Raw genomic sequence first — 22047 nt, forward strand, 5'->3', positions numbered from 1 at the left:
TACCCTCAAGAAGTCTGTCTCTAGAAGGTAAATTTTAGGGGCAGCAGCAAAATATAGCTCCCAAGTGACAGAATTTCAGGATTATTTCATGTGCCCATAATACACAGCTGTAGACTTCCCTCCTTCTGCCAAATGTGTGTCTACAACAGTCAAAAGCTCAATAAGGTTATGGGTACCTAGGAGGTCCACTAAAACCTAACGAATAAGCGTTTTGGTACCAATACATTTTTAAATTATCCCAGCACAGACTTTTTTTTTTCTTTTAAATACAAATACATATTAAAATTACCAGTTTTAAATGCATCAAATAAATAACGTGACTTTAATATAATCAAACATATAGTAAAAATACTATAAGGAAACATTATTGAACAAGCAAAAAATCTTAATGGCACATTTACACAAGCAAGAATCATAGTTGTTAATGGGTAATAGTAAATGTATTAATTAAAGAGAGACAATCTGAAAAACCTATAACTCAAGTCTACTCCATCTTGGATATAGATACAAGCAGTATATGACAATTATAAACTTTAGTGCTAGATATAGTTCCACTCATATTGGCTTGTTATCACCGGTGATAGCGAAGAGTACCAAATATTTTCTGATGTAAGTAAGCAAGTTTTTCAGATTTTGTACGCTTCAGAAGGGGAATCCATTCCCAGAAAGGCAGTTCAACAACCACATATCCCAAATGACGGAGTTGCCGTCTTTTTAAACTGTGGAGCCCTAATAAATGCTTTGATGCATAGCAGTAATGATTCTTATGTGAAACCTGGATAGCCAACTTAATTATGTCAAGATTATTTTTAGACTGCCGCACAGGTTTATCGTCTACAATTTTTGACCTTGTCAACGTGGATATTAGATAGTCTGTAATAGTTACACCATCAAAGAAATCAGGATTTGGAGGAGGAGTTAAGCAGTTCTGTGTTTTTCTAGAAATAACTTCCTTTGGCTCTGTGCAATAGTCCTTTTTTATGGATAAAACTGGCTCATTGCACAAGTTATTTGTCCGTTTCTGGTCTAAAATCTGACAGAGTAGGTCATCAGTAATGTGCACTCCTACAGGTTTTAGCTCTGATTTTGCTACTTGGGTGAAAGCAGTCTCTTTGTTTATTGGTATAGGTTTTTCATTGATATCCAAATGGACCTCCAAATCCATTGATCTTGTATGTGGTAAGATCATATGATTTTTCACAAAGTGTGGTCCACCAAACATAGACTCTAACAATGTGGCAGCTTCAAGAACCTCTGGCTTTATGCAAATGTCTTGTCTTGCAAAGTTCATAAGCATTTCAGTCACTTCTTGACGAAGCTTGAATGAAATATGGCTACCAGTATACTCTGCACATTCAATCTCTACGGTCCCATCTAAAGTGAAGAGATCTTTTTTTAACTCAAACAAGCTGTCTTTAGTAGCCAGGCTGACAAACTTATCACTTAAAGCAAATTCAATGAGATCCAATGGGAATTGTTGGGCAAAAACAAGTCCTAAAAGACATGTGAGAAAATGTTCAGGATACTTCTCAAACTCCTGCAGCTTCTTGCGGATTTCCTCAGCAACAGCAGTGTAAAAAGATTCAGAGTTTGGAGGCCTGTAATTTAGAACTCCAAACGACCATAAAATTTTGGCAAGGTCCTTGCTTCTACAATACAACACTTTTTCAGGAACTGTGGCAGCTATAGCATTCATGATGTTTTCATCAAGGTAATGTAATGCAGCACAAGACAAAGCTATGTGCATAATTCCCTGAATACCCATAGTAGGAATTCTTTGGGGAACAGTCTGACCAAGTTGTTTAAGAAAACGTAGATGATCTACATGAGTGTAGCGGAACATTTTAAGCACATTAACAAGAGCAAAATTATTTATGTCGTCCATATTTTTTGAAACCCTGTCTCCAATTTTTCTCATGAGGTGCTCAGATAATCCATTACTAGATTTAAAAAACCCTAAACAAACAACACCTATTTCTTCCATGTTCATTGATTCCAAATGTATGAATACCAATGACTCAAGTTTCTGCATCAATTCTGGAGGTGCTCTTCTCCCTTCCCCAATAATATATATTAACTGTATTAGTTGGATCAAGCTTAGGTCATTCCAACGTAGCTGCATATAGCTGTAAAGAATCTCCAAAAACTTAGGTACACTACGACCCAAATACCGCCACAAATCAGCGGCAAAGAGCAACTCATCTATGCTCATATTCCACACACGACGACAAAACTCCTGTTCATAGACATTAAGCATTGAATGAGATGGTGGAATTTCTAGACAGACAAATGCATGAAGGATTCGTATTAGTTCTGTTTGTGTGTATAGCTGTATATTTTCTACACCGTAACGGCAGAGCATAGCAAATCTAGGGTTAGACTGTGTGTTTTCAATGTGTTCTGTGGGTAACCGGCTACATTTTTCAAAATATTCAGAAATGGTTGCAGGAGTTAAACTACTTTTGAGAACAGTCACTTTTTGCAGAATGTCATAACCCTCCTCTACTGTAGTCTCTTCAAAACGGTCTGCGTTGTTAAAGCACAGCGATTTGTAATCAGGTCTGCGTTTTTGAAAAGCTCTTTGAGTCTCTTTAGTATTATATGCTTCGTCATCATCAATTTTAGCTATCTCTTGGCTTCTTTTTTCTGATTTACGTTTGAATACCTGTTTGGGCTGAACTGGATCGTGTCTACTAAACGCCAAGTCAAGAATATTATTTTTAGTACTAGACAAGCTTCGAGAACATGTAATACTGTAAGTATTGTGAATCTGTTTGGCATTACTTGTAGCATAATCATGCTCTAAAGAATTGTCTTCATATGCTTCTCTACATTTTTTATGTCCATGATAGGCAGCTGGGTTATAAAGTACTAGGTAATCTAAAGAGTTCACAGCTTTAATGTCAGTTTCCTTAGAAGAATCCTGCTTTATAGGATGCAATGTGTAACCATTCCCATGTTCGTTAAGAATTGTCTTCCTTGCCCACTTAGCGGTTGATGAAAATGTTGTTGCTCGGTGTACCCCTCCTCGAAGTCGTCTACAAATCACAGTAGCCATGGAATTCAGAATGGGATCCCAATACTGAAAAAAGGGCAGATGAAGAATGGAGGTGAGTGCTGTCAATGTACTTAAATAGATGTTCCTGAGTTTTATAGCTATAAAATTTAGGAAAAGAAAAAATGATCAACACAAGCCTTAGTTTCCATATATCTTAAAAAAATAAAAATTATAAACTTTAACTATTTCTTCAAAAGTAATTAAGATAAAAAAAAAATGGCTAGATATATATATAGATATATATATATATATATATATATATATATATATATATATATATATATATATATATATATATAAATAATTACATACACAAACATTTTAGCATGAAGGGACAACTAACATTCAAAGACTAAAATTAAATAAAATTGAGAGAGTGTTTTTTAGTCCATAGTATCTATATTTATTTAAATCTGGAGAGTGAAAAATTAACAAAATAAACACATACATACAGTTCTCTCCAGGACCTTTTTATTGGGTGCACCACCCATCTGGTTTTACGAACCACCCAGTAAAAATGTTAGCCAATATTAAGCTAAAATTAGTCAACCCCTGGTCTGAGGAAGAGGCATGTTTGTTCCGAAACATCACCTATAATAAAGTTAAGTGTGGATCCTCCTATTTTAATAGGTTATACATCGTAAGGCTGCATTTAGGATTATATGCTTTATATTTTAAGCCTGCATTAGGATTGCTCCATGCCCCCCCCCAACCATAAAAATAAAACAATTGATGTACACCATCCAGCAAGTGCATTTCAGTGCTAGATGAAAGTAAACAAGGTCACAAAGGACATGGGTATTTATGAGGAATGTTATGGATGATTTTATTTACCGCAGCACAGATATGCTTTTGCACAGGAATGAGAGTGTGTGGTGGGATATAGTGATCATAACCTTCCAGAAGCTGTAGGGCATAAAGGGGTTAACATTGTAACTTTTAGTAATGTTTTGCAAAACTCTGCACATTATGCTAACAAATTACTTAAAAACTCTGGTGATTCTGTTTATCACATCTTCCGTATTTGTGACCAATTAGGGCTAGCTGTGAATGGGTGTGTCCACTGATCTATAGAGTCACTAAGAATCTGAAGTGTACTACTATCTTTGCGGAAGAGCACGGCCAGTACAAAACACATCAGGGCGTATTTTTTTTATTTTTAAACAAAAAGTTATAATTTACATTTTACAAGTCAACAGTTTTTTCAGCCTTTTGTTTTTTCGAATTTAGACAGAGAACACAAAGCTACAAGTTGAAACAGACAAAAAAAATAAATATATATCATTTTTTTTCCAATTGATTTGAGGGCACTCACAGATCTTTACAGAAAGTTATTTTATTTGCACTTTATTCAAAACAATTCCTTCACAACATTTCGGCTTTTGGTTAGGCCTTTGTCAAGACATATGTGTGTGTGTGTGGGGGGGGGGGTTGCCACCTCAGCCATGTTTTCCTGGAAACTTATTAGTTACACATGCTGCAGGGTGCGCAGAGGGGAACATTAAATGCACTCCTGGACAACACACTAATAGTGATCCTAGACAGCACTATTCATGTTCCTCCCTGCACACCCAGCAGCATGTGTAACTCATAAGTGTGAAGGAAAACATGGCTTGTGTGTGCGCATGTGTTTTAGTTGGCGTTCTCCAGCCCTTAATCTCCTAAAGACCTGTGAGTGTCCTCAAATAGTAACATAGTAGATGAGGTTGAAAAATAGATAGGAAGTCTATTGAGTTCAACCTATAAAAGTTTTAATATACTTACAAAAATGATCCAATTGAGCTTAAAATTAATCCCATTAAAAAAAAGTGACCCATTTAACACAAGCAATCATATCCCTGAATTCTGGTTCTAGACAGAAATCAATCAAAAAATGTTACGCTGAAAATGGAGGAAGCACCTGGGCTAAAAAAGTAAAAAATGATACCGAGTGCTACATATATAATAAAAATATGTTCTGGAAATAAAACATTTGCTTGTGTATTTATGGCTTCTAAAAAAAATTACTTTATTTAGCATGAAGTATCACTACTATTTTTAATGCATGAATAAAACAAATCAAAATCCTGCTACATTATTTTGCAGCACCGTCACACAGCTCTTTATTCATCCAATTGGGCCTGAAGTCAAAGCTGCATTTCCTAGAACATCCGGTGTTTGATATGACCATAAACTAACAGAGATTTATAGATCTCATTTGCAGAGCTACCGTGTATTGACACTCCCTGACATAGCCAACTAATGACACAAACTCTGATTTATACTCTAGCCAAAAGTTATCCAAATGACAGCTTTAAAACAGTGACACAAAAGAAAAAAAATCAATTTACCTATTTTTAAAACGGTTTAAGTTAATAATATCTGCTTTGTTTAGCCATCACATTTTTTACTTCAAATTAAAATGTTCTAGTAAATCAACCATGCACAAATATAAAACAGCACTGTAAAGAGTTACTTTAAAATTTATGACAAAAAAAAGACAGTTTTCACCACCACAGTAAACAGAGAACTGCATATTGTAAGCCTAAAAACATTTAATAAAATGTGCCATACTGGGAAAGTATTACCATACTAATAATACATCTTTGACCACTGTGTTAAAGGGACATAATACTCATATGCTAAATAACTTGAAACTGATGCAGTATAACTGTAAAAAGCTGACAGGAAAATATCCCCTGAGCATCTCTATGTAAAAAAGGAAGATATTTTACCTCAATCGCCTCAGCTCAACAGAGTAAGTTCTGTGTAAAAAGTTATACTTCACTTACTGCCAAGCTGCAGGTAAAAAAAATAAAAGAAATGAAGAAATGAACAGCAGCCAATCAGCATCAACAGTGCTGAGGTCATGAACGCTTTTACTGTGATCTCAAGAGATTTGACTTAACTCTCATGAGATTTCATAGTAAACTTCCTTAAGCTGAATAGGGAAATAAGGTAAGTGCACGAGGCTCAAACCTTCCGCTGTCCCGGGACATATTGATTTGTTGCTTAGAAGTCCTTTACAATGGGATGTGGCTACTGAGGAACTTTTGAGGTAAAACATCTTTCTTTTTTTACATAGAGATGTTCAGGTGATCTTTTCTAGTCAGCTTTTTACAGCTATGCTGCATCACTTTCAAGTGTTTAAACATTTGGGTATTATGGCCCTTTAAATGAAAATCTCTAATCACTACACATTATTTTATTTTAAATAATACTGCAAGAACCTTTCTCAATGCAATTCAGCTATCTTATTCATTTTGGTTCATTTACTTTGTGGATACCAAGGGGCCTATTTATTATTGTGCGAGTGGACATGATCCGATATTGCGGATCATGTCCGCCGCACAACGATAAATGGCAACAGCATACACTGTCGGCATTTATCATTGCACCAGCAGTTCTTGTGAACTGCTAGCACAACGCCACCCCTGCAGATCCGCGGCCAGCCAGTAGGGGGTGTCAATCAACTCAAATCGTATTGGATCGGGTTGATTTCCAGCGGTCTCTGTCTGCCGCCTCAGAGCAGGCGGACAGATTTTGGAGCAGCGGTCTTTAGACCGCTGCTTCATAACTTGTGTTTCTGGCGAGCCGGCTTCAAGCTCTATACGGAGCTTGATAAATATGCCCCTATATATTTAAAGTGAAAGCATATTTTTAGATCCACCAACTCAACGCTATTGATAATACAACTCCAATAATGTATAGTTGCTAACTTTTTAGGTTTAAAAAAGTTCCTATACTGGAATTTAAATTTAATATTGCGTACCTAGCTAGCTTCCTCCGCCCCCTGCTAGCTTCCAGGTTTAGAAGTGTTAGAGGAAAGAGCGGTCCCACCCGCTCTATACATCTTTAGCCGTGCACACTCTTGTGAGCCCAATATGTGCGCAAAGATACAAGCTCCACTGCGATACTAAACATTGAATCACTGTATTCATTGTTAAGTATGGGTGCGGCGACAGAATAATTTGTTTGTAAGCAGAGAATTCCCTGATGACTAATGAGCAAGCAAAATTTAGTAAGTTTAAACAAAGTATATTGCTTCAGTTGAATTACGTCACTAAATGCGCGCGTAAATAGAACAGGTTAGACGCCCATGGGGGACCAATGAAATTCGGATATCGCTGTTTCGCCACGTCGGAAGGCAATTTTTTTTTATAATGCAGGCCGAGGTACAGCTAACAAGTATTGCGGCTTTGAGGGTAAAAAAATGATGATATATACAAATTAATAAAAAATAATGAATGAAAGTGATGTTATTTTTAATATATTTATATAAGCTGATGTAGGGATATACTCAACTTTACTTTCACTTTAACCAGTACTTATGTTACTAGCACACATGCAAATAATATGGCTCATGCTGAGGTTATATAAACCTGCCAAAAAAAAAAAAACTGCTCCCAAATTCAGAGTAAAAACACAACAAAGCTGAATAGAACATGGAGGATATGGATGTGTTCTCACTGCATTAACAATTCCCTTTTTGTCATACAGGTCCCAACGAAATATTTGATACCATTTATGTTCTCTTACTATGCATTTAATTCATGCAAGTCAAAGTCAAACGTGAAATACTGAAGTAAAAAATATTAATGAAATAATGCATTTTACTTTTGTACAATAACAATTTAAAGAGATAGAAAACAGCCTGTTTCATTGTAATATAAAAACACTAAGCAGTGGGTTATGCTTAATAGAGTAGGCTTTGCCTTTTAAGATGTTGCTAGGAAACACCTGCACTAGCTCCAATCAGTTTCTTGTGCATGCTCAGGGGACTTTTTCTGCACAAAACATGTGACAGTAGAACATAACTTTTATAATGGGAGCTCCTCTATATCACTAAAGGCAAGTTGCTGCACTGATCATTTCAAAGGGACAGTAAACACCAGAATTTTTGTTGTTTAACCTCTTAAGGACATATGACGGAATTTTTCCGTCATAAAACAATTGAGCAACTGAAAGCTGTGTCCTTAAAGGGTTAAAAAGGTAGATAATCCCTTTATTACCCATTCCCCAGTTTTGCATAACCAACACAGTTATAATAATATTTGTTTTACCTCTGTAATTACCTTGTATCTATGCCTCTGCAAACTGTCCCCTTATTTCAGTTCTTTTGAAAGACTTACATTTTTAGCCAATCAGTGCTCACTCCTAGGAGCTTCACGTGCCTGAGCTTATAATGTTTTCTATTATATGAAACACAGGAAATAAACGCCCTCTAGTGGTGAAAAACTGTCAAAATGCTTTCAGAATAGAGGAGGCCTTCAAAGTCTAAGAAATTAGCATATGAACATCCTAGGTTTAGCTTTCAACTAAGAATACCAAGAGAACAAAGAAAAATTGGTAATAAAAGTAAATTGGAAAGTTGTTTAAAATGACATGCCCTATTTAAATCATGAAAGTTTTTTTTTACTGGACTGTCCCTTTAAGTGCCCAGTTTGCAAGAAAACGAGCAAATTTCTGTTTTGAATATTTACTTTGATTTAACTTTTTTTTTTTTTTTTTAGTAAAGGGGTACTATGTAATATCCCAAAAGTTGTCCCCCCCCCCGGGGCATGACGTTTGTGCAGCTGAAAGCCCAGGGGGAAACAACTATTAGCGGATTGCAGATTCGTCATCTGTCAATAAATTAGAGCAATATAGCAGGCGGAAGAATGGCGCTTTAGTGTTACAGCATTAAAAAAGGTAAAAATCTCAGTATATAGTACAAATTTGATGAATGAAAGTCTCACTAATATTTTTAATTCTATCCTATGACGTGAGCGAGTACGCTCAACTTTACATTCACGTTAAAGAAAGATTTTCCCAAATGAACTGTAATTTTGCAAGCTGCTGATATGTTAACCAGATAATTTTGTTCTAAATAAAAATGATACAAGAGCGATCTAAACTAGCAATACTCTAACTCTTACAATGTCTGCTTTGCTTCTGGAATCTGTCATTTGCTCAATGTTTTACATCCATTTTTAATTTTTAATATTTTCATGCAAATTAAATGAAGAGTAGTGTTCACCTGTTGAAGAATACATTATAAATGAATACTTTGTGTATATACATATCTATTTTTATGAATGTTACAGAATGCATACAACATGATGATATACCAACTCACATTATAGCAACTAATACCTTAAAGGGCTAGGAAAGTCAAATTTAAACCTGCATGATTCAGATAGAGCATGCTATTTTAAAACACTTTTAAAATCACTTCAATTTTCAAATGCGCTTCATTCTCTTGGTATCTCTTGTTGAAAAAGAATACGCACAAATCCTACACAATTACGAGCCAACTGCTGATTGGTGCCTGCACACATTTGTCTCTTGTGATTGGCTAACTAGATGTGTTTATCTAGCTGCCAGTAGTGCAATGTTGTCCCTTTAGCAAAGGGTAAGAAGAAAATTAAGCAAATTTGATAATAGAAATAAATTGGAAAGTTGTTTTGAACTGTATGTTCTATCCAAATCATGAAAGAAAAATGTAGGGTTTCCTGTCCCTTTAAAAAAAAAAAAAAAAAAAAGGCTAAAAAAATGCGTTCAAAATGTAGGAGCTAGGGCTGCACGATTAATCACGTATGCAATTTAAAACCGTGATTAATCGCTGCGATTTAAAAACCAAGAGAGTCGTGATTTTTTGCTAAAAAAAAAAAAAAAAAAAAAAATCACATACTGTAATGCATTTATTTGTATGTGATTTCTTGCAAACCAGCTCCATCTAGTGGTTGCTTTTAGCATTTGTAAAAAAGCTGTTTTACTTTCACTTTCTGACCTCAGAGTAGCCATCGGCCACCCGATCAATCTAGAAGTCTAAAAGCAGAGCCCATGAAGGAATGAAGAAGAGGGAAAGTCACTTACTTATATTTCCCCCTAGGGACGTCTGCAGTCTGAAACTTAGGGTATGTAAACATTATGGAACCTCCCACACAATCTCCTGCTCTCTGAGAAACGGCTCAAATACATAGCAGATGCAGTTAACCCCACGGCTGCCAAAAAGGCAAAAACTGCAGTCCCCTCTCTGCTGCTGGGTTAACTTAACTGCATCTACAATGTATTTGATATCAGCAAGGCACAGCATTTCTGAAAGGAGCAGCCCCCCACCCCTACTGCTAGTATGCCTTTATTGGATTCTTGGACAGGAGCAGGGCTCATTTTCAGTCAAATTAAAAAGTTTAAAAAAAGAAAAAAAAAAAAAAAAAAAAATATATATATATATATATATATATATATATATATATATATATATGTGTGTGTATAACGGTGTATGTGATTGAATAATATATACATTTTTGTGTGTGTGTGTGTGTGTGTGTGTATGTGGCTTACACTGCTTCATATGTTAATCATACCACTGTCTACAGTTAGAATGACTGTCCAAGAAAACATGACAATGTTGTGTGTCATAAGACCTAATAACTGGCTAGTGGCTACTATTTAATCACATCACAGGCAGCAAATTTTATTTTAACTATTTTTTGTTTTGTATTTTTATGCTCCAAGAGTGTATTGGACATTAAGAAACATGTACATTAAGATTCTGTAGTGTTAAATAAACTTTAGAATGCAAAATGAAGGTGTTATAGTCATTTATAAGAAAATTGAGATTAATCGCAAATCACGTTTTTTTGGGGGGGGTTTAAATTGCGATTTTTTTTTTGCCCATATCGCCCAGCCCTAGTTGGAGCCATCCCTATGAGGAAAAAAAAAAAAAAAGAGAGGATGTATGTCTATATGTTTAAGAAGTTAAAACTGACAGCAATTAACATGCAGTGATTTACTGCCTTAAAGGGACACTGTACCCAAAAATGTTCTTTTGTAATTCATAAAGAGCATGCAATTTTAAGCAACTGTCTAATTTACTCCTATTATCAATTTTCTTCGTTCTCTTGCTATCATTATTTGAAAAAGAAGGCATCTAAGCTTTTTTTTTGGTTTCAGTACTCTGGACAGCACTTTTTTGTTGGTGGATGAATTTATCCACCAATCAGCAAGGACAACCCAGGTTGTTCACAAAAATGGGCCGGCATTTAAACTTACATTCTTGCATTTCAAATAAAGATACCAAGAGAATGAAGAAAATTTGATAATAGGAGTAAATTAGAAAGTTGCTTAAAATTTCATGCTCAATCTGAATCACGAAAGAAATTTTTTGGGTACAGTGTCCCTTTAAAGAGACAGTATACACTCATTTTCATATAACTGCATGTAATAGACACTACTATAAAGAATAAGATGCAGATACTGATATAAAAATCCAGTATAAAACGGTTTAAAAACTTACTTAGAAGCTTCCAGTTTAACTCTGTTGAAAAGGTTGCTGGAAAGCCCACTGCAAGTGGCAAATAAGACACTCCTCCCCCTCCCCCTTCTTTTGCATATGAAAAGACCCTTTACACAAACAGGCACAAGCTGGAGAAGGTAGCTGACAGTATTCACATAAAACTTTGGGGCTTGGTTAGGAGTCTAAAAATCAGAGAAATGTTAATTAAAAATAAGCAAAACTATACATTTTTTGTAAAAAAAAAAAAACTTTATGGGCTATATAAATAGATAATCTACAAAACATTTATGCAAAGAAAAAATGAGTGTATAACGGCCCTTTAACAAATGAATGTGTTGTTTGCGGAGAGAGGGATTCTGCACTGCACGAGACTGCTACATATATGCTTAAACACTCCCAGCTGCTTGGCCCCCAATATGTCCACCATATTACTGAAAACTCCAGCTGGCATTGCACTTGCATGCGAAATCAAGTGACATTAACTTCCTCCCCCAGTGTTTGTGTCACCAGTAGAGAGGCTTTGGATTCCTCAAATGTGTGGCCTAGAAAGGATCCAGGCTAAATTTTAGGTGTGGCTGGTGGCGTTTGGCAGGGAGAAGTGGAGGAACCCATTGGTGTCTTGGGAGACCAGGGTGCCACTGCCTAATTTTAAGGAGCCAGTTGCTCCCGGGCACATGGGTTTGTCAAGCCTTGCATTAACATAGGACCCATAACCTCAAAGGTACCTTTACCACATGTCCAGTGTTCTATTAGTAGCAAGAAAAGATAAAGAGGGGGGGGGGGGGGAATAGAGATTGTAAGGGACATTAAATCCAACATTTTTATTTTGTGATTCGGATACAGCATGGAATTTTAAACAACTTTCTAATTGATTTCTCTTATCAAATTTTCTTCATTCTCTTGATATCTTTTGATCAAAAATTGAGACATAAGCTTAGGAGCATGCACATGTCTAGAGCACTATATGGCAGCAGTTTTGCAAGAATGTTATCCATTTGCAAGAGCACTAGATGGCAGCACTATTTCCTGTAATGTAGTGTTCCAGATGCTACCTAGGTATCTCTTCTACAAGAAAACCACGGGAACCAAGCAAATATGATAAAAGTAAAATTTTAACTTTTTTAAAAATTGTATGCTCTGTCTAAATCAGAATCCTATCCCTTTAAACACCTAATTTTTCTGTAAAAATTGTGCTATGTCTCAAGTTCCTGATAAGCCAAAATTCTAAATCTGTACACTAGGTCTTACAAATGCTAGGGGCGCGATCCGATATAGATCGTAGTTTGCGGCGCAAGCGAGGGAACCCGCGTCGCCCGCAGTTTCAGCTTGCAACTCGAGCTATCCCATATACGGCGCCGTCAGATGCTAACGTGCCGTAAGTCTGATAAACCAGCGATGTCCAGAAATCTGCGCAAGTACAAATTTCTGGCGTCGCCAGTGACTTACGGCACGTTAGAAACTGCCAGCGCCTACAAAACCTGACTAAAGTCTAAATCACCCGCACTGTCTAACACGCCTCCCTAACATAAACCGACACGTCTAACCCTCTATCCGCTATCCCCCCTCACTATCCTAACCATAAAATATGTATTAACCCCTAAACCGCCGCTCCCGGAGCCCGCCACTACCTAATAAAGTTATTAACCCCTAAACCGCTGCCAGCTATATTAAAGGGACACTATACCCAAATTTTTTCTTTTGTAATTCAGAAAGAGCATGCAATTTTAAGCAACTTTCTAATTTACTCCTATTTTCAATTTTTCTTCGTTCTCTTGCTATCATTATTTAAAAAAGAAGGCATCTAAGCTTTTTTTTTTGATTTCAGTACCCTGGACAGTACTTTTTTATTGGTGGATGAATTTATCCACCAATCACCAAGGACAACCCAGGTTGTTCACCAAAAATGGGCCGGCATCTAAACTTACATTCTTGCATTTCAAATAAAGATACCAAGAGAATGAAGAAAATTTGATAATAGGAGTAAATTAGAAAGTTGCTTAAAATTTCATGCTCAATCTGAATCACGAAAAAAAAAATTTGGTTACAGTGTCCCTTTAAATCTATAACCCCCTAAAGTGAGCCCCTACCCTGCCGCTATCTATTTTAAAATTATTAAGCCCTAATCTAATCCCCCTACCGCCGCCGCCATCTATATTAAATTATTTAACCCCTAAAATACTAAACTATCCCTACCACCACTAAACCTAAGTCTAACCCTACAAATAGCCCTGAAAAGGGCTTTTTGCGTGACATTGCCCCAAAGTAACAGCTCTTTTGCCAGCCCTTAAAAGGGCTTTTTGCGGGGCATGCCCCAAAGAATTCAGCTCTTTTGCCAGCCCTTAAAAGGGCTTTTGGTGGGGCTTTGTCACAAAGTAAACTGCTCTTTTGCCTACATCCCCCTACACCGCGGCCACCTATAATAAATGTATTAACCCCTAATCTAATCCCCCTACACCGCCACCAGCTATATTAACTATATTAACCCTAATTATATCAGGGTTAATATAGAGATTATATATATATATATATATATATATATATATATATATATATATATATATATATATATATATATATATATATATATATATATATATATATAAAGTATAATAACCCTATCTAACCCTAACACCCCTAACTAAATTCTTATTAAATAAATCTAATTCATATTATAAACTAAAATATTCCTATTTAAATCTAAATACTTACCTATAAAATAAACCCTAAGATAGCTACAATATAATTAATAATTACATTGTAGCTATGTTAGGGTTTATATTTATTTTACAGGTAAATTGTTAATTATTTTAACTAGGTATAATAGCTATTAAATAGTTATGAACTATTTAATAGCTACCTAGTTAAAATAATTACCCAATTACCTGCAAAATAAATCCTAAGTTACAAATACACCTACACTATCAATAAATTAAATAAACTACAAATATCTATCTAAAAATACAATTAAATAAACTAAACTAAATTACAAAAAATAAAAAAAAGATTACAAGATTTTTAAGCTAATTACACCTATTCTAAGCCCCCTAATAAAATAATAAAGCCCCCCAAAATAAAAAAAATTTCCCTACCCTATTCTATATTAAAAATAAGTTCAAAGCTCTTTTACCTTACCAGCCCTTAAAAGGGCCTTTTGTGGGGGCATGCCCCTAAGAAAACTGCTCTTTTGCCTGAAAAAAAAAACACAATACCACCCCCCAACATTACAACCCACCACCCACATACCCCTAATATAACCCAAACCCCCCTTAAATAAACCTAACACTACCCCCCTGAAGATCTCCCTACCTTGTCTTCACCACCGGGCCGAACTTCTCATCCGATCCGGGCGATGTATATCCAAGCGGTAAAGAAGAGGTCTTCATGCCAGCGATGTCTTTATCCAAGCGGCAGCAAAGTCTTCTTCCATCGGGCAGAATCTTCCATCAAGCGGCATCTTGAATCTTCTCTCCACCGACGCGGAGCATCCATCCCGGCCGACGACTGAACGACGAATGAGTTACCTTTAAATAACGTCATCCAAGATGGCGTCCGTCAAATTCCGATTGGCTGATAGGATTCTATCAGCCAATCGGAATTAAGGTAGAAAAATCTGATTGGCTGATTGAATCAGCCAGATTCAAGTTCAATCCGATTGGCTGAACCAATCAGATTGAGCTCGCGTTCTATTGGCTGTTTCGATCAGCCAATAAAATGCAAGCTCAATCTGATTTACTGATTGGTTCAGCCAATCGGATTGAACTTGAATCTGGCTGATTCAATCAGCCAATCAGATTTTTCTACCTTAATTCCGATTGGCTGATAGAATCCTATCAGCCAATCAGAATTTGACGGACGCCATCTTGGATGACGTCATTTAAAAGGTAACTCATTCGTCGTTCAGTCGTCGGCCGGGATGGATGCTCCGCGTCGGTGGAGAGAAGATTCAAGATGCTGCTTAATGGAAGATTCTGCCCGATGGAAGAAGACTTTGCTGCCGCTTGGATAAAGACACCGCTGGGATGAAGACCTCTTCTTTACCGCTTGGATATACATCGCCCGGATCGGATGAGGAGTTCGGCCCGGTGGTGAAGACAAGGTAGGGAGATCTTCAGGGGGGTAGTGTTAGGTTTATTTAAGGGGGGGTTGGGTTAGATTAGGGGTATGTGGGTGGTGGGTTGTAATGTTGGGGGGTGGTATTGTGGGGGTTTTTTCAGGCAAAAGAGCAGTTTTCTTTGGGGCATGCCCCCACAAAAGGCCCTTTTAAGGGCTGGTAAGGTAAAAGAGCTTTGAACTTGTTTTAAATTTAGAATAGGGTAGGGAAATATTTTTTATTTTGGGGGGCTTTATTATTTTATTAGGGGGTTTAGAATAGGTGTAATTAGCTTAAAAATCTTGTAATCTTTTTTTTATTTTTTGTAATTTAGTGTTTGTTTTTGTAATTTAGTTTAGTTTATTTAATTGTATTTTTAGATAGATATTTGTAGTTTATTTAATTTATTGATAGTGTAGGTGTATTTGTAACTTAGGTTAGGATTTATTTTACAGGTAATAGGGTAATTATTTTAACTAGGTAGCTATTAAATAGTTCATAACTATTTAATAGCTATTATACCTAGTTAAAATAATTAACAATTTACCTGTAAAATAAATATAAACCCTAACATAGCTACAATGTAATTATTAATTATATTGTAGCTATCTTAGGGTTTATTTTATAGGTAAGTATTTAGATTTAAATAGGAATATTTTAGTTTATAATATGAATTAGATTTATTTAATAAGAATTTAGTTAGGGGTGTTAGGGTTAGATAGAGATAATATAGTTAATATAAATACTATAGTAACTATATTAACCCTAATATAATTAGGGTTAATATATATATATATATATATATATATATATATATATATATATATATATATATATATATATATATATATATATATATATATATATATATAATGTAATAACTATATTAACTATAATATACTTAGGGTTAATATAGATAATATAGCTGGCGGTGGGGTAGGTAGATTAAATTAGGGGTTAATAATTTTAATATAGATGGCGGCAGTGTAAGGTGCTTACATTAGGGGTTAATACCATTAATATAGGTGGCGGCGGTGTAGGGAGGGCAGGTTATAGGGCAAAAGAGCTGTTTACTTTGGGGCAAAGCCCCGCAAAAGGCCCTTTTAAGGGCTGGTAATAGAGATAATTATTTTAGGGGGATTAGATTAGGGGTTAATAATATTAATATAGCTGGCGGCGGTATAGGGGGATTAGATTATGGGGTTAATAATTTTTATATAGGTGGCGGCGGTGTAAGGGGTCAGATTAGGGGATAGATAAGGTAGATGGCGGCGGTGTAAGGGGTTCACATTAGGGGATAGATCAGTTAGATGGTGGTGGTTTTAGGGGCTCACAGTAGGGGGTTAGTTTATGTAGATGGCGGCGGTTTAGGGGTTAAATACTTTATTAGGTATTGCGGCGGGAGATCGCGGTTGACAGGTAGGTAGACATTGCGCATGCGTTAGGTGTTAGGTTTTATTTAGCAGATCGCGGTTGACAGTTAGATAGACATTGCGCATGCGTTAGGCTTATTTAGTAGCTAGTTTAGAGAGTTACGGGTCTCCAATAGTCAGCGTAAGGCTTCTTACGGCTGCTTTTTGTGGCGAGGTGAAAATGGAGTAAGATTTCTCCATTTTCGCCACGTAAGTCCTTACTCTGTATATTGGATACCAAACTGCGCGGGTTTGGTATACCTGCCTATGGCCCAAATATACGCACATAACTTCTAGGTTACGCCGTATATAGGATACCAAACCCGCGCAAATATTGGCTTTGGATTTTTATCGGATCGACCCCTAGATTGCTTGACCCTGTTATTAGGTGAGCAGCATTTACAGGTTACAGAACTTGCTTTTGGCCCTCTTATGGAACATGGGAGAAGCAAAATTCTACACAGGAGCAAAAGATGTTTTTTTTTTTTTTTTAATGAAAAGTATAAATATGTAGTATAAGAGGAGGACCCCAGCAGTACCCTCTGTACCATTGTGGTTAGCGTTCTGCCCATCAACATGTTATGTGCTAGAGCCACGGCAGGTAGAAATGAAAACAAAAACAAACAGTTCCTTTAAGAGGTAAACTAGGAACGCTGCCAGGTAAGTTTGCTTTTTTCCCTTCTTCTTATGTTCTAATAACCTGAAAGCGTTTGCATTAACAGACAAATGTTCATTAAATGTAGTTATCATCCATACAGAAGTGATAAGGCTTGTGAATTTGTAAGGAAAACATGGATAATCGTTTCTTTTTTTAACAAAACGAATAGCCAAACAAATGCACCAACTAAATTTAACTCCTTTTTTCTTGTACTATACGGTTAACAATGGAATGAAGTTCCAAATGTAAACACTATTAGTAAAAATGAAATTGGCAATCACGTGATTTCAACACCGGGATCGGATCGTGAGGGACTTCCTACGCTACTAGGCATGCCCCCAGGCCGATCCTTGCCTTTGTCAAAGGGGGAAGCTGCAGGACGCCATATATTGTAGGACATCCCATGCAGACCTAACGACAAAGAAGTTAAAGAAAACAAGGAAATACTGACAAATTTGTTTCTTTAAAATTTACTTTACGGGTAAAATACTTACCTCTAGCGTGCTGGAGAGCCGCTCTAATCCCATCAGATCTTTACAGAGCGCTGGGCCGCGCTATTAGGAGGCTTAGCACAACGGATCCCAGAGCCTTTAGCTCAGACCCTGGAAGAAGGTCCTTTAGCTCAGACCCTGGAATCTGCCGCACTAAGTACCTATTAGTGTGGCCCAGCGCTCTGTGAAGAAGTGTTGTGATTAGCCTGGCTCTCCAGCACGCTAGAGTTAAATATAACTTTTTCACCTGTACCAAAGGAAAATTTACATTCCTTTAACGAAAACAAATGTAAATGTTCCACGAATATTCAGTATTTGTTTCATTATAAAACTAAACAAATACCGAAAAAGTGCAGCAGGCAAATATTTCGGACAATTTTCCTGAATATTCATTTCAGAAGAACCAAATTTTTTGCTGCTGCACAAGTCTAGAAATGACCCTTATACCTCAAATTGTCTTAACTTTATATTAAAAGGGCATAAAAACACTTTTTTTTTTTTTTTTTTTAAATATTTTTATTATTTTTTGATCACCACCACAGGTTAAGAAACAAAAACAATAAGGACAAATCAATCATGGTACATATGAAATTCTTTGCGAACAATATATTGATAATTACAACGCTTAAAAGAATGACTAAACTTAAGTTCCTAGGCATTGACTCATACCTAAGGGAGCCCACGTTAGGACCTGTGGTAGACATCTCAATTTTAATATATATAAAATAAACAGACAAACTCACAATATGCCGCTCTCCGTTCGGTGCCTCTCCTGCTGCCTCTCCCCGAGGTGTTGACCCTAAACATACAGTTCCTCTCCTCTTAGCCTCGCATTAAGGACATAGTCAGTGTTTCTAAAGGGAGCAATTATGATACGTCTTGTGTCCCTGGGTATATGGTGTAAGTAAGGCTCCCACTTAGCTAGGAAGGATTTGGCTCTATTTAAAGTGTCTCCTAATCCATCAGATTGTTCAATGAATAACTGCTTTAATAAAGCATTTTTTAGCTGTGGAACAGTAGGTGGGTTTCGTTTCAACCAGTTCTGAAATATCAAATTTCTGGCTATGAGTATAATATTGTGTGCACAGGCTCTCTGAGATCTTGGAATATTTTTAATATCAAGCAGCACTATGCCTTGTAAGGTTAATGTCAAAGCTGAGAAAGACATTGTGGTGCGTAGCCAATGCTCCAGCATTTTCCAAAACCTAACTACATGAGGGCAACTCCAGATCATGTGGATTATGTCTGCTTCTTGCCACCCACATTTAGGGCATTTATTTTCCCTTTCTTTCCTCCAATGTTGGAATTTGTTTGGAGTTATATAGATATTCTGTAAGAGTTTAAAGTGAGACTCTCTCAAAGCTGAGGATAGGGTTAAAAACACTTTTTTATTTGATAATTCAGATACAGTATATCATTTTAAACAACTTCCCAATGTACTTCTGTTATCAAGCTGTAGACATCAGTAAACATCTTATACTTTGAGGCTTGGTTAGGAGTCTTAAAATCAGCACAATGTTATTTAAAAATAAGCAAAACTATACATTTTTACAAAAACACTCCCAGATGAGGGATAAATGGATTCTGATCCAGAGTGTAAACTGACACTTCAGCTAGTTACATGACTTAACAGTGTAACTAGCACTGCTGATTGGATGAGAGGCAGTTTCTGCTCAGTACCTACAGTGCTCTGCGAGTCCCAACTGGTACTTCTACTTTGTATCTAACCCCTTTGTGGGGGGGGGGTAAACAAACTTTAGTGCAAAGTCGCTAGTATTGAAATACCTATCTGCTTTATTCCACTCATCTACCTACCATGTTTTCAACTATTATGCCCCTTTATGGTAATGGCTCTGGCAATATAGCCTCTGATTGACTATCACCAGAATGAAGACTGCAGAAATTCATAAAACTGCATGTAACAGACACTAATATAAAGAAGAATATGCACAGATACTGATATATAAATCCAGTATAGAAGCTCCCAATTTAGCACTGTTGATGAGGTTAGGCTGGGGAAACCCACTGAAATTGGCTGAGAAAGCAGGAAGAGCAGGACACCCCCCCCCCACCCCTGCATATGAAAAGACCAATTATACAAATAGGAGCAAGCAGGAATCTGTAGACATCAGTAAACATCTGATACTTTGGGGCTTGGTTAGGAGTCTGAAAATCAGCACAATGTTATTTAAAAATACGCAAAACTATACCTTTTCACAAAAACACTCCCAGATGGGCTATATAAATGAATCATCTACAAAACATTAATGCAAAGAAAAATCTAGTGTACAGTGACCTTATAAAATATCCATAAACAATACTTCCTATTTTAAATGACATCTTATGATCCAGGACGACAGGAACCAGAAGGATGCATGAATCTTAAAGCACCACGTCCCTATAAATACATGTTAGTAAGAATACAATAGTAGTTTATGTTCACAAACCCTTTTCTTAATTATCAACCCTTTGTTTTTTGTTGTTGGGGTTTTTTTTGCTTAGGGAGACTGTTGTCATCATTGAAATGTATGTGACAGCCCTAACTTGCATATCATAACCTAAGATCTTGTATGCCTCAGCCCTATTTCTAAGAGGTATGACACATCTGGATACCCACTCTACCCCATGTAAAAGAAACACCATTTTATATATACTCTAAAAACAGGCCCGCTCTTTGTAACGCTCTACAGCTGTATTTCCTCACTTTATAAATTGCAGCCACGCGATGTATACACTATATACTGGCAAGGCTTTATCATTAGTATTCACTGACAGCAGATTAAATAAAAATTAGAAACCCTAAATTAGTGCCCAGCGCTACATTAACATTATATATTTTAAAGCATCAGATTCAAAGCGCTAATATGGATGGTTTATACTAAATACGCTCTTACTCTAAACTCGATCTAGGAGAGACAGGTTCAGTCGGTTTAGTGATGAAAATGTCACTCTAACCCCTCGGCAGCCAGAACTACGCTTCAGTCCTCTGTGGCAAATAGAAGGTAAATGAGCACACATGAATATACTTGCTAGAATAAATACAGTATCGTACCCTGCTATAACCATATACAGTGATTACAGTGTCCTACCCCCCATGCAATAAGAACATACTTACCAATAGTTCCGCTATAGATCAGTCTTGGACAGCCTTACTCCGGATATAGTTCCGTCGCTTAAAATATTCCCCCTGCATCCGCAAGAACCCTTGAGCAATACTGTACCCTTTGCACGTACTACGCGTGCGCAAATTCGTTACATGGAGTATATATAGAAGTGACGGAGGAAGGTTGTACACATGCGCAATAAACATTGCCGTACACTACATTTTGCGCAGGCGCCAAGCTTGGATATAACGAACAATAGCCATGAGATGAGAGACCGCAAACTGCTTGTCTTAGCGCAACTACTGCGCATGCGTTAATATTTTTTTTTTAATTTTTTATTTTTTTATTTATTTTTTTTTGTCACGGGACTGGAAAGGGGCGAATATTTGAAACTTACCAAATGGGGATCGGTATGGTAAATAAAAATATAGTATTTCCAGCTAGGGTTGGAATCTATTTTAAACAATAACGGCCCTGCTTATTAGCATACATACAAAATGCAAAGAGAATTAATTGCACAAAAGAAGATTGCCTAACTCTTTTTTTTAATTTTATGAATTAAAGGTGAAAATATGTTGAAAAAAATCATATCATACATGCATACAAAATAATTTTATTGGGAGAAAAAATATAAAGGTAAAGGTGTAGTTTAGCATCCCAAATTCAGAAGATACCACATCCCGCTGTGGGGGGAACGGGAGACCATGAATAGGTTCCCAGTGGCAGATGCGGCGCCCGGGAACGATACTGGAACAGAGCGTTGCGGCGCATGGGAACAATACTGGAAAAGAGCGATCAACTCCACATCTATGTGATATCGAAAGAAAAAATTTGGGTTCAGTGTCCCTTTACGTTTTCACTATCTCTATACACTAATGCTTTATTGAGATTGTAAACTATCTAATCACTAACTTATGTTTTGAAAAATATTTTATATTTATATAATAAAGATGTTTTTTATTTCCCTATCGTGC

The 22047-nt window shown here is 36.5% G+C and overlaps 2 protein-coding genes across 4 annotated transcripts in view; both read right to left on the bottom strand.

Moving 5' to 3' along the window:
* UBOX5 (U-box domain containing 5) overlaps positions 1–21187 on the bottom strand; it is a 99552-nt gene extending 78365 nt beyond the window's left edge. The window contains exon 1 of the mRNA XM_053704311.1: positions 21085–21187. The gene's annotated coding sequence lies outside the window, so the exon portion shown is untranslated. The remainder of the gene's footprint in view (positions 1–21084) is intronic.
* Positions 293–21133, bottom strand: FASTKD5 (FAST kinase domains 5). Of its 3 annotated transcripts, none has more exons than XM_053704308.1 (2): positions 21085–21133; positions 293–3082 (listed from the first exon to the last, which is right to left on the bottom strand). In XM_053704308.1, the coding sequence occupies exon 2, from the start codon at positions 3056–3058 to the stop codon at positions 572–574; it is 2487 nt and encodes an 828-aa protein (XP_053560283.1). In that variant the 5' UTR covers positions 3059–3082; positions 21085–21133; the 3' UTR covers positions 293–571. The 3 variants fall into 3 exon arrangements, with proteins under 3 accessions (XP_053560283.1, XP_053560282.1, XP_053560285.1); XM_053704307.1 differs by having other exon boundaries at positions 293–3156; positions 21085–21129; XM_053704310.1 differs by lacking the exon at positions 21085–21133 and adding an exon at positions 20864–20965.
* Positions 21188–22047: the final 860 nt, after the last annotated feature.

This window comes from Bombina bombina, chromosome 2 (genome assembly GCF_027579735.1).
Source record: "Bombina bombina isolate aBomBom1 chromosome 2, aBomBom1.pri, whole genome shotgun sequence".
Taxonomy (NCBI): domain Eukaryota; kingdom Metazoa; phylum Chordata; class Amphibia; order Anura; family Bombinatoridae; genus Bombina; species Bombina bombina.